Below are 12,287 nucleotides of genomic sequence, written 5' to 3'. Positions count from 1 at the left end.
CTGACAGCTTCATGATCTGACCTGCTCTTCAACAATAAAAGAGAAGATACTACAGAAGCAACGACAGCAGTGCTCAGCATCGTTTCACCTGCATTCACTAACCGCCGCCTATTCTTAAGGTTAGAAAGCGTACCTGGCTCACAAGCTTGCAAACTGTTAGCCAGGGCCAAGGCCATTTCTTTCAGACTGGAGAAGGCCAATTAGTTTTGTAAGGTTACCTGCTGTCCGTCAAAGCATAACCGAATCCTCCTAACACATGCACAGCAGTGATCAACAAGTGGAAGGCAGCCGGGTCCATTCCTAAGCTTTCCAGCCCTTCAGCTTGTCCACAGCACGTACATCTCTGTGCCGTCACTCCTCTCCCGTTCTGCCTTCTGAGCACAGTGTCTCTGAGCACGTTTGCCGGCGATGCCTTCCCAGCCATCACTAGTCATACCAAAGCTATCTGCACCCTAAATCAGCAGAGACTGCTTCACAGGTCAGAACCTGTAACTAATGCTGAATGAACCCACCCATATTTTGAGGGGTTCCGAGCTCTCCACGTAGCTCTACACAGCTAGACGTGGTTTATCACCTCTCACCAGCCCATATTGTCTTCGGTCTGAATTAGACGGCCACCGCATTACAAACAGGGCAGCCCTCCCTTTAGGGGGTGAGGATTAGCAATTTGCTCCCGTACAGGGCTACACACTGCGGGTAAGAGCAAAGTCATCCCACCATCCCTCTTGTGATCTAAAGCTTTAACTTGTGCCATAGACCAAGGGCAGAACAGAAACCAAGCTGTCACGCTGGCTGATGTTGGCCAGCTAATAGCCACAGACTACTCCAAATACCCAAACGTAACCAAATTAACTCATTTATTTATCTATGCAATTTGTCCCAAGCAGGGTCAAGACACTGCTTCTGAGCTCCCTCCCTGACAGCCACAAGGAGTGACTTTCTGTGTCCCTGGGCTGCAGACAAGAAGAAACCGAGCAGAACCTCTTGCAATCCCTTAAGCTGCGGCGGACCCCGCGTGTGCTGACCTGCAGAGCTTGCTCAGCTGCCTAGGACGAGTGCCGCGCCTTTCTCCATTTGCAGATACGCTTAGCTCATTTCCTGAATTTCTTTTAAGCAAATATTTGACGTTGTAACTATTTGCTTCAAAAATTAGAATGAAGACCCAGCAAAAAGCACGGTTGGTACTTACCGACTGAACGCAGAACTTGCGGATGGTGTAGTCCACCAGAACTATGCAATCTTCCACCGACACGCGGATATTTCCGTAAGTCCAGCACCCCTGGTCAGGCCAATACTGATAACATTTTTCCTGTACAAACGTAGTGAGTTTTATAACGCTGAGCCCACTTTCACTGTTAGTCACTCATAAAACAAAGAAGTTACGTGAAAACGGTGGGCGTCTGTCCGCGGGTGAGCGTGCAGGGGTTCTCATCCGGCACAATACAGCTTTAACACTGAGCTAGTGCTGTGCACGCTTAAATTTAAGCGGAGAAGGTGAGAACAGCCTTCAGGGTGTTTTTAACCCTAGCCAGACCTAAAGAGCTTTTGTTTTGGTTTTTTTTTTTTTTTGTTAGGGGGTGCCTAACTATGGGGACTGCGATAACTTGACTCTATTTTTACGCTTTTAAGGAACATGAGGTTTATTTCTTGGGCATGTGTTTTTGAGGACATTATATATTTCAAATAAGGATGTAGCTTGCTCAGTGTGGCAAACACCCTCCCCCCCCCCCCCAAGGGGAAAAGAAAATCATTAAAAAGCATCTTGTATGCTTCTGATGATACATTTCCTTAATATTTTAACTCCGCTTCTCAAGTCTGTGAAGCAGGAATGAAGCGAAATGTTTCACACTTCTCATGTGCGTCTCAGCATTCAGCCAGTACACGTAGAAAGTCTCACTCAATGGGAGACGCAAGATGTGTAGGAGGAGGAAGGGGGGACAGGAAGGAACGGCTCTGGTCTCGCAAGAAAAAAGTGTTTTTAATTTTTACATGCGTGTGCCACAATGAATTTTGAAAGCTAACTCGCAGAAAAATGAATGAAGTTTTTTTTCTTCATTTCTAAGCAAAGGCGCCCACAAGCGCAGCCTTGCGCTGCGATCAAAACGCAGGCGTGAGAACTTCCCTTCTGGCTGTGGGCTACGCAGGACAAAACCGGCTATCAGAAGTTTTTTCCTTGAGGTCTACCTATAGAAATTTGTATTTTGGAAATGAAAACTACATTTATCAGCAGAAACTGAGATGTGCTAATAGGGAATGGAGAAGGAAGTGGTCAGAAGACTGGCCAGACGCTAAGCGGCTGCAACTGCTTTTGGAGCACGCGCTGGTAGAGATATCCCAGAGCAAACTGAAAGCGCTTTACCTCTTTTCTTTCTTTCAGGTTGGTTAACATGACGATAACGGCCGACTTCTGCTCCCATACCATCCTCCAGAAGTCATTAACTGTTTCTTGCTTCGGTCCTGCAGACAGGATACAGCTCTGCTCAGGAGGGGTGATGGAGACCAGCACGGACACCCCGGCCCCTCGCGCTGGGGGCCCACCCAGGTCTCTCTTTACTACACACTGCTCAGGATTTGAATATACCACATATTTCTTAGAATATATCATGTTTTCTTTTACCCAAGTCTACATTTCTAGCAGCCACCTCCTCTCCTGAAATATTACTAATGCTCTTTGAAGCGGGCTGTGGCAGGAGCATCGCTTAGGATTTCTGCCTTGCAGCTCTCGGCCATGCCGAGGTCCAACATGACCTGGCTTGAGAAGAACCGGTCCTGAGAGCAGCTCGTCGTGCTGTGCAGGACAGGCATGTTTCTGGAGGGCAGCAGCAGCGATTACGTTGTGTCTGGGGTTGCGGTGACACAAGTTCACAAAATTTGTGGCTAAATACGGCATAAGCGTTCATGTGAAAATGCTAACTTTGGTATCGGGACCACTTAGGCAGAATGTATTATCAGGAGACAACATTTTTCGAACCCCCAGTAAATAGATGAAAACTAAGAAGAGAGAAGCGAAGTGGGGGCGGAAGGGGGAGGGCGAGCTTCTTTGCTCAGAGCAGTATTTGCGGGTCTGAAAGCGGTGCGTTACCTCACGCTCACTCTAACTTCATTCAGACTGTAACCTCTAAATCCCACCTCACATCTGGCCACCACCCGCAGCTGAAAATAACCTCGAAAACACATCTAAAATTAAATACGCTCGGCCATAAGATCTACAGAATGCAGAAATGAGAATAAATTACCTTGTGCTGCTATAAATTTATTCTTTTCTTTATAACCCTATGGAAATAAATATCGTAGCAGTTAAAAGATGAAATGCCAACATATGCTAGCACAAAAATAGTTATTTAACTCACAGTCAAAGTTAGCCAAAGTGCAAACAGTGTCAACTTACATCTATATATGATGCATTAATGTAGTCTGAAGGTGGGACTCCATCGATTTGGGTCAAAATCACTCTGGAATGATCATCTGGAACGAAACACATTAGAAGCACATTGGCATGTTAATCAATCTGAAATACAGGACTGCCCTGCAAGCGGAAGGCCAGGCTAAGCACACGCTTCCCAAACCGGCCGTCTCCCGAACTGCTCCCAGTTCTCATCAAGAAACTTTCTGCACAAACCTCTTGCTTTGCTCCCGCACCTGGAGGTCACCGGGACTGCAGCTCTACGATGCTGGAAGCCCAAACTCTGCCACATTTGATTGCCCAAAACTAACCCGAGACACTAAAACATCCACCCGACGTAGCGTCAGTTGGAGGAACCCCGTGAGAGCTAAGGCTTTATAGCGCAGCATCTGATAGCCGCCACAGAAAAACCCAGCGGGAGAAGACCAGTACTGGAGACTCACCACAAACCAGGCAGGTTTTGCACATACAACGTACAAAGAACGTTTGTGACCAGCAAAATTATATTACTTGAATATTTTCAGCAGACGAACACCAGCGTGCTCAGTGCCAGAGTTAATTGTCCGATTGAAAAAGAAAAGGTAACGTCTTACATGGCAGGATGTTAGGGTATCTGTTTTTCTCCCTGTTTTCTTCCTTATTTGCCATTTCAAATGTTCCCTGCACATATCCAGGTGTTAATGACTAAAAAAAAAGGATACAAAAGTCAAGGTGTTAGAACAGAGCTAACTGCGCACGCCTTAGGGAAAATCAGCGTTTTTCTGTTGGGTGCAAGACAGCATGTAATGAAACATATTTTTATTTCTTTTCACAATAACTTTCATTACTCTAAAACAGGAAACCACGTCCCGGCAGATTTCACTACAGAAAACGAGTTCAGCAGTTTTGAAAAAATAAGTCATTTTCCTCCCCCCCCCACCCCAAAGATCGCAGTTATTTAGGAAATTGTTAACTCTGAGCCGCTGCTTTAAGCCGCCATCTGCCGCGGTGATTCACAGCGCCGTGACCCAGCCGTGCGGATGCGCCGCTCCCTCGAGCTCGGCTCCGACAGCTACTTTTAGCAAAAACAGTTGGTTCAATAACACAAATAGAGTTTGATTGTTAATAGCTCCCTGCTAAGAACATGCAATATCAAACATCTTGCCGAGACCCGCAGGTGAGGGCCCAACTCCGGGAGAAAGGGAGGAAGCAAAAATAAATCCCAGTTCTTTTGTGCTAAAAGTCGCTGTACGAGCACAAGTCAAATTCTGCTGGTGATCAGCAAGATCTAAGACTGCAGACAAATTAGTCAAGCTTAAAAAAAACCAAACCCCAAAAAGTACTCTCGCAGAGCAATCAAATGAAAGGAAGAAATGGAGAGGAAGAGGGTGAAGGTGAAAACAAGGAGGTGCCCGAGGTGGAGCCCCTCCAAGCTCCTGAGGTACCAGCACCGGGGCCCAGCCGAGCTCAGGCTGCGGCGGAGAGCCCAGGGAAGGGGGAGAGTTGAAAAAAGGCTTCGTCTTCACCAAGAGACACGGCTCGAGGCTCCTGCCCTGCGCTTTTAGCTGCCCCCTCACTGCGAACGGCAAAAACAAGAACCAAGTTTCATCGAGTTTCTTGTATTGAATTGGTAAAACCCCGTGTTAGCGGGTTGGAGCCCACCGAGGTAAAATCCCAGCGGTTTGGGAATGCACAACCGCCTTCTCCCACCCCTCTACATCCCAGCTCCCACCACCCAGTCTGAATCACACAGAGGAAGGAAGAAAATGGTAACCGACTGTACAGCTTAGAGCAACTATCTGCTTGCCTGGCAGAGAGCAGGGCCTGGAATTTCCCCTTAAAAGCAACAATCCGCGTTGTCAGGGTGACGTAGGCTAAAAGGGAGGGTGCGGGGGGGACTCCTCCGCCACAGAGGACAGAGCAATGTGCATTTGTGGGCTGGGTTGGGTTTTGTTTTTTTTTTAATATCACCTAAACTTGTGAATGCAAGTAAAAGAAAGAAGTGAGGCCGTTAAAGAAGAGTTGAAAAAGAGAGCTGCTTTTAGCAAATGGCTTAATTCCTTATTTGAATGAAGCCCATGGTGGTGCTAAAATACATTTACAATTTATAAAATGCGGAAACTTAATTTATGGTTTGCGTAAAAAGATATAATTAGCACTTCAAACATGGTTTCTTTGACCTTCAAAAGTCAGGCAACAAACTCCCAATAAACAGTCACATAAGTTCTGCATCTTCACATGAAAAACCTCTGAAAAGTAATCCTCTCTGGCAAGATAATCTCTCCATTCCCTGCTCCTCACTCCGGCAAGGCCCTGACACCTCCCTAGACACCTCCTAACGTCACGCTGCCCTGCCTGAAGCGGGTTTTGCATCCCGGTGCGAGGACACGGCCCATCTCGCTGCTCCCACCCATCTTCAGAGGGGAGGACGTGATTCACCGAGAAGGCACTTCATCACGTCCTCCCCATCACCCCGCGAATCACAAGGAGCCAACGAGTCTTGGTGGCGCTGGGTCACCGGCCGCCACCGCAGCCTCATCTGCTCCCACTTTGCAGGAATCCTAAAACCTCTCTGCCACTTGCGAGGGACTCGATCCACCCCAGCATCGGCACATTATCTTCCCTCCCCCCGCCCCCACTCCACGAACCACAGGGACGTCTTAATCAAGTCAAAACTAAAATTTCAAAAGAAAATTCCTAGAGGAAGGTTTTCAGACTTTAAAAAAAAAAAATCAAGGCAAAACACCAGCCACCATAAACTTCAAACATCCAGCTCATCTTGTGTTATGGATGATAGGCCCACACAGAAAGGAATATTTTTTCTTTTTCCTCTTTTTCCCTTTTTCTTCTGTTTAGAAAGAACGCACTCTTCCTAGTGCTTTATGCTCACAAAGGAATCAAACAATAAAAAACATGAAGCTACTGAGGGTGGAAGGAGCCTCCGCTCTTTTGGTTAGCGTACAAGTGCAACAAGTACGATGTACTAAAGGTTAATTCAGGCTTAAGGGTAATTTAGGCTTTCAGGAACAAATCAAAAGTATTGAAGAACACTGTTAGGCACATAAATCTGAGAGTACCATCCTCAAAAATCCTTCCTGTCCACTGCGTGTCGTCTTCTATCAGCACAGGCTTTGTTTTCTTTTTGCCAGAAAAATACCACGCAGGACCTAACTTCTTCAGCTGGTTCCGCCGCCGGCTCACAGGACTCACAGTTTTCGGCCTAAATTTGTTTCAAATTCGCAGTGGCGACCCTGTATCTGTGTTCAGCCGTGGGCAGAGACCCCCGGCGCACCCCCATCAGCGGAGCATCCCCAGCCCCGGGCTGCAGTCAGGTCCAGCAGCAGCTCCCGCAGCCTCGCCTGCCGGACGGCTTGCACAAAGGGGACGGCTTCGGACCCATCCAAAACCCGCAGGATTTGGCAGCTACAGCTTCAGAGGTAACCTCAGCTGGTGGGAAGACGGAGCTGGGAGATGCTCGGAAGGTGAGGTTGTCACACAGATGTCTTTGTGCCAAAGGGTCCCGATTTCTCAACCACTTTCCTTCCAGTGCTGCAATAGCAGACTTCTGGTTGTCAGTTTTCCTGTTTATGCTACAATATTAATCACACCGATTTTCAGCTGTCTTTTGCCCTTTCTTCCCCTCTCAGGCTTGAGCAAGAAGCTCATATATCCATGCAAGCAGCCACGGGAGATACAGCGGGGGAAAAAAACCCACATAGAGCATCAAGCAGACTTTATGTACCATGACCCCGTCACTGCTCAGACTGCTCGCTTACGGGGACCGGACCCCAGTTTTCAGACTCAGCGCCTGAGTGCAGGCAGAAACACGCTCACAGCATGGTGCAGAAAACAATCCAAGCAAAGCAGGTTTTAAAAATAAAAATAGATGGCTTGTTTCGCTCTTAACTGCAGAAGAAATTAATCAGGAGAGTCAAAATTCAGAAAAGCACATCTTGTCAACTCGCTTTTCACATTCATTTTGTTGACTTTGATAAATATCTCCACAATGCTCCCTCTCTGATAAGGCAAAGGAATTATGTGTTTTAAATATATCATCAAACAAATTGCAGATATAAATATGCTACCAATTAAGGAGGTAACTTAACAGACTGTCTAATCAATGCGTGCATCAGCTTTGACAACTCCGTATTTGATATTTAAGCTACTGCTCTGTGCAACTTCCTTCTGCTGTTAAGGGAAGCGAAGAGAATAAAAGTGTGGAAGAGGCCGCTGAGTGCAGACATGCAGAGCAGACTCATCGCGCTGCGTTTCTCCATAGAAACCGGCTCTGCGGCAGCTCGTCGCGGGCTCATCTATAGGACCACATGCAACGGAAGCTCAGGTTATGGGCAGAAAACATTTCCTTTCTGACCAAGGCACCACTTTAAGGAAAAAACTTTGAAGTTGAGATACTTCACAGAAACATATATTAAAAAAAAAGGGGGGGCTCCAACCTCACTAGGGCAATATTAAAGACCACGCTGTGTCTTCTCTCAGTACTTCCCACAGAGGTGGAACACAGAGCCTCCCATAAAAACCCTCCACCCCCACCAAGAAAATCAGTCCTAAAGAGATTCATATTCAATTTTCCCCTCCTCCAACTTTCAAGCAAACACTAAAAGACCTGGGGACAATCTCTTTGGCAAGGCCTGTTGTGACAGGACAAGGGACGATGGTTTTAAACTAAAGGAGGTGAGATTTAGAGTGGATATAAGAAAAATATTTGTTACAGCGAGGGTGGTGAGCCACTGGCCCAGGTTGCCCAGAGAGGTGGCCGATGCCCCGTCCCTGGAAACATCCCAGGTCAGGCTGGACAGGACTCTGAGCGACCTGATCTGGTTGAAGATGTCCCTGCTCACGGCACGGGGTTGGGCTAGATGGTCTCTAAAGGTGCCTTCCGACCCAACCCATTCTGTGATTCTATGATCCTTTAATTGTTAGCAAGTGTCAAAGAGTTAATATATTACCCATTTGGCATCACCGTACCGTAAAGCAGCCAACATTCCAGACTTTGTCCAGAGAAAGGGTCATCACGCACGACAGGGCACGTACGAACAGCACCAGCACGCCCACACAAGCGCCGGGGCTCCAGATACCAGCACGACGCACCAACCATTTTTAAAAGACTTGTTAATATTTGCAGGCGTTTTGACTTGCCCCACCACCACCACTTTTCGCCACGCAGCCGTCCTCTTCACATGTCAGGACTTACATTAAACTCCTCACGGAAGAGTTTTCCTTCATCTGCTGATCGCATCCGTATTTCCTCTTCGAGATTTTCTACTGGAATCGGGAAATACTTCTTTGGGCCTGAGGGAGACCTGCTGAGCAGCATCACCCGTTGCTGTTCTGTCAGACAAGGAAAGTGCGTGTTAAAGGCATGTCCAGAGCAACAGATAACAAGCTATTTCCAACTACAAAATAATTTTTATGCTGGAAGATGCCAAAACATGAGGCTTCAATCGGTGATAAAGCTGATTTAAATGAAATAAAAAAAAAAACAACAAACAAAACCACAGGCCAAGTAGCTTCTTCGAGAGCATAATAAATTCAAGTAGAACCACTATTGGTAAAATGAATGGTTTCTGTATTTACACCAGATTAAAATGTGACCAAGTTCTATTTAGAAAAGGAGAAGGTTCCTCCTGTTGACGAAGACCGTTCCGACCCAGAGCTCCTCTGCCACGGGGCAGGCACTGCAGGGCCAGCCTGTGGTACCTATCACTGAAGAGATACTGATAGATTATTTCAGTTGTGAAGGGGAAATAATAATAATAAAAATAAAAGTCTTTAACTTGGCCACCAGAAACTCTGCACGGAGATGAGCTGTTGCTGCTGCTCATCCCACCTCACCCCAGCATCAGCCGGCCCCGGCTCTCAGTCGCTCTGCGGCAGCGCAGTTTGATCCAGGGATTACTGCTGCGGGCGCTTCTTCCCACCCAGCCCTCGGCTCGCGCAGGGCCGTAAGGCCCCAGGACACCTTCGCCTGCTGCCTTCACGGCCCTTCGGGAGCACAACTGCCCACCTGGCAGCTGAAACGAGCACCGCCACGGGCTGCCCGGCAGGACGGCTGGAAGAAGCGGAGGGATTAAGCCTGCTGTTTGGTGAAGACAAGTTTTATTTACAACCAGAGGCAAACAGAAAGGCAAGACCAATTCCCTACAGGCTGACTATGACGGGGCGATCGCCACTCGCAAACTACAACTCACCGGTGGCTGCATTACCCATTCATTGCCCAAGGCACTGCGTGGCAGCGAGCCACCGTGGGGATCTCCAAACCGCGCTCGCCGCGCTTGTTCCTCTGCACAAGCACCGACCCAACAGGAAGCTGACGGGTATATTTATGACTGTGTTTGTTAACCCACTCTTCAGTTCAGACGTAGCGATGTGGAACCAGCAGAAAGATGTAATTCTTTCGATCGTTAAGTTTTTTCTCTTTGTTAACGGCTAAAATAATTTATAACCAAGAAACGAGCGGCTCCCTCCACGTTTGCTGGGTTTGAACGGAGCCGCACGGAGCAACCCACGGGAAGGGCCCCCCGCTAACGGACATAAACCCACCGCACTTGACAAAAAAAAACAGTGAGAAACATTTTCAGCTCCTGCATGCGTTTTATTTTAGCACCGCTGGCCTACCATGCTGCCCTGGCTCATCCCCTTGCTTGCTTCTCTTTACGTTCAGGAACAGGCCCGTAATTTCACAAAAACGTTAAGGATCTTTCCCCCCACCCCTTTTAAGAAGGAATATTGCAATCCTTTCTCTAAATACAAAGATCACAGTGCGAGAAACCTGGTTTTCAGCTAGCATCCTAATAAAACATATATAAAGAGCACGAGAAACCTTTACAAAGAGATATTTGCTGTATTCCTACTTAAAGTGAAAAATATTTAAAGCCAACAACAGAAAGTTAAGATTATATAAACACATACTTAAATATGGACCTCTTTTTTTATTAAAAAAAACCCCATTTTCTCTTTACTAACAATGCTCTAACTTACAAATAAAAAGCAAACATAACTGAATAACTGAATTCTTAATTAGTGAATGAGTGTGTGCCTACACACACGAAAAAAATCACAATGAGAAGGAAAGCAAATCTCTCCATACCTTGTTCCTCTAAGATCCCATTTGGCATCTTTTTGTCCCCAGAGTTCACAACAGCTTTCTTATGTCTCCTGAACCTGAAATACATATGCCACGTTAATCCCAGGAACGGTGTTGAAAGGCAACACGCATGTTTCCAAACCAGTCTTTACCAACCATGAAATTGTGGAGAAACTCTTTCTGTTCATCTTCACAGCGAGCGCCGCCAGCGCCGCAGCACCTTCCGCTACGCTGTGATGGAGGCTCCCGCCTCACCGTAAGTACGCATTTCATTTCCTTGTTAGATCATATCGAAACGAGACTGAGCTAGTTCTGCATGCGGAGCCCCACACAGACCTACCTGAAAAAATAGCCGGCCAGTAGGACGAAAATGATGAAGACGAGGAGCAGAATGAGCATCGAAGTCAACAGGTCCTTGTGCAAATTGTTCTCCTCTGTAGAGTCTGTGGATTGAACGGAGCCGACATGAAGCTTTATAGACACAGATTGCCTGATTTAGAACGGGCAGAAACTGTGCTTGGTGTACCAGAAATCTGTGGTTCTATGCAATATTCTGCTTGTACTTACTAGAAGCATCACAAATTATTTAACGTATGTAAAGCTGAAATTGAAAGTTCAAATTTTCTCTTTTTTTTTTTTTTTCTCCTTCAAAGGCACAAACTATCTGCTGCTGAAAATGCCAAGGATATTTTTGGGAATGACTGATTAAGCAAAGAATTTACTTGTAGTAGAGTAAGTTTAACGGGTGCAAGGTTTTAAACTAAATTTGAAGCCCATTCGGAAGGTTTCTTGCAGTACCCTTATGCACATCAGCTCAGCCAGACAGAAATCACCCAAGAATGCCACCCTTTGTATGGATTTTATTGACTCCACAGATACAACATGGGTTTTGAACACATCTTATTTACCAGTGCAGAACACCGCTGCTGGCTGTGTAAAGCAAACGCTGAGCATGACGGAGGGGGAAGGCAGGAGGGGACAGTGCAAACTGCAGCGTCTTCTATGGCTTATATGATATATTTTATATATATTGTATTATATATAAATATAAGAACAAGTAGGAATGATGCGACTTTTAACAAATACTCAGAATGGAGATTAAAAAAATTAAAATTTTGTTTTAGCTAGTGTAAACGGCAAGGCTCATCCTTCTGTTAACAGTATTTTTATGTATGTGACTCTTGACATTTCAGTTTCATTATGCTTCTGTAACCTTTTAATTCTACTGAACAAGTCAATATACTGCACATTAAAATAATTATAAAACCTACATGTTTTATTTAAGCAAGCAAAACTCTCAGCCTTAGCCTTCAGCAAGCAAAATATAACCCTGCTCCCCGCTTCGCTTTCTGACCAGACGAATAAATCCAGGTTAGTGTAACAGCAGTGGCAGAGACCTCGCCGGGCGCGAAGGATGGGGCCTTCACACCTGCGACACGTTGCCCACGCCACCGGGTGCAGAAGGGCGCCGGTCTTCGCTCCGGCGCAGCGAAGCAGCCACCCGAGGCAGCAGCCCACGCTTCGGGCATCCGCCGGCACGGCTCCCTGCCGCCCGGACCCCCCGGTTTCTCCATCGTTACACCAGCCTTCCTCAGCCTCCGTCATTTGCACTTGCTATATATCTTCTTACCAACGTACACTCTTCCAAAATTAAAGTGACTTTTGTTGATGGTGGTGTGTTTTTTTTTCTTTTTAATCTACATTTACCCACGTTTAACGAGTTCTTCCCCATTCCTACAGCAGCCCTTGAGGACTCTCCTAACGCCTCCTGCATTCGCACCTCCCTGAACTCTTTCTCTG

At 46.6% G+C, this 12,287-nt stretch overlaps 1 protein-coding gene across 3 annotated transcripts in view; it reads right to left on the bottom strand.

Moving 5' to 3' along the window:
- PTPRE (protein tyrosine phosphatase receptor type E) overlaps positions 1-12,287 on the bottom strand; it is a 109,571-nt gene that overhangs the window by 21,262 nt on the left and 76,022 nt on the right. For all 3 annotated transcript variants that reach the window (XM_075107726.1, XM_075107725.1, XM_075107724.1), the window contains 8 exons: positions 10,828-10,930; positions 10,491-10,564; positions 8,595-8,731; positions 3,997-4,087; positions 3,389-3,465; positions 3,237-3,273; positions 2,360-2,457; positions 1,190-1,309 (listed from right to left, as the gene is read on the bottom strand). In XM_075107726.1, the coding sequence (XP_074963827.1) occupies positions 1,190-1,309; positions 2,360-2,457; positions 3,237-3,273; positions 3,389-3,465; positions 3,997-4,087; positions 8,595-8,731; positions 10,491-10,564; positions 10,828-10,930 (737 nt within the window). The remainder of the gene's footprint in view (positions 1-1,189; positions 1,310-2,359; positions 2,458-3,236; positions 3,274-3,388; positions 3,466-3,996; positions 4,088-8,594; positions 8,732-10,490; positions 10,565-10,827; positions 10,931-12,287) is intronic.

Source organism: Phalacrocorax aristotelis, chromosome 12 (assembly GCF_949628215.1).
Source record: "Phalacrocorax aristotelis chromosome 12, bGulAri2.1, whole genome shotgun sequence".
Lineage (NCBI taxonomy): Eukaryota > Metazoa > Chordata > Aves > Suliformes > Phalacrocoracidae > Phalacrocorax > Phalacrocorax aristotelis.
Note: the sequence above shows the minus strand (reverse complement) of the source record. Positions and strands in the feature narration are given on the sequence as shown.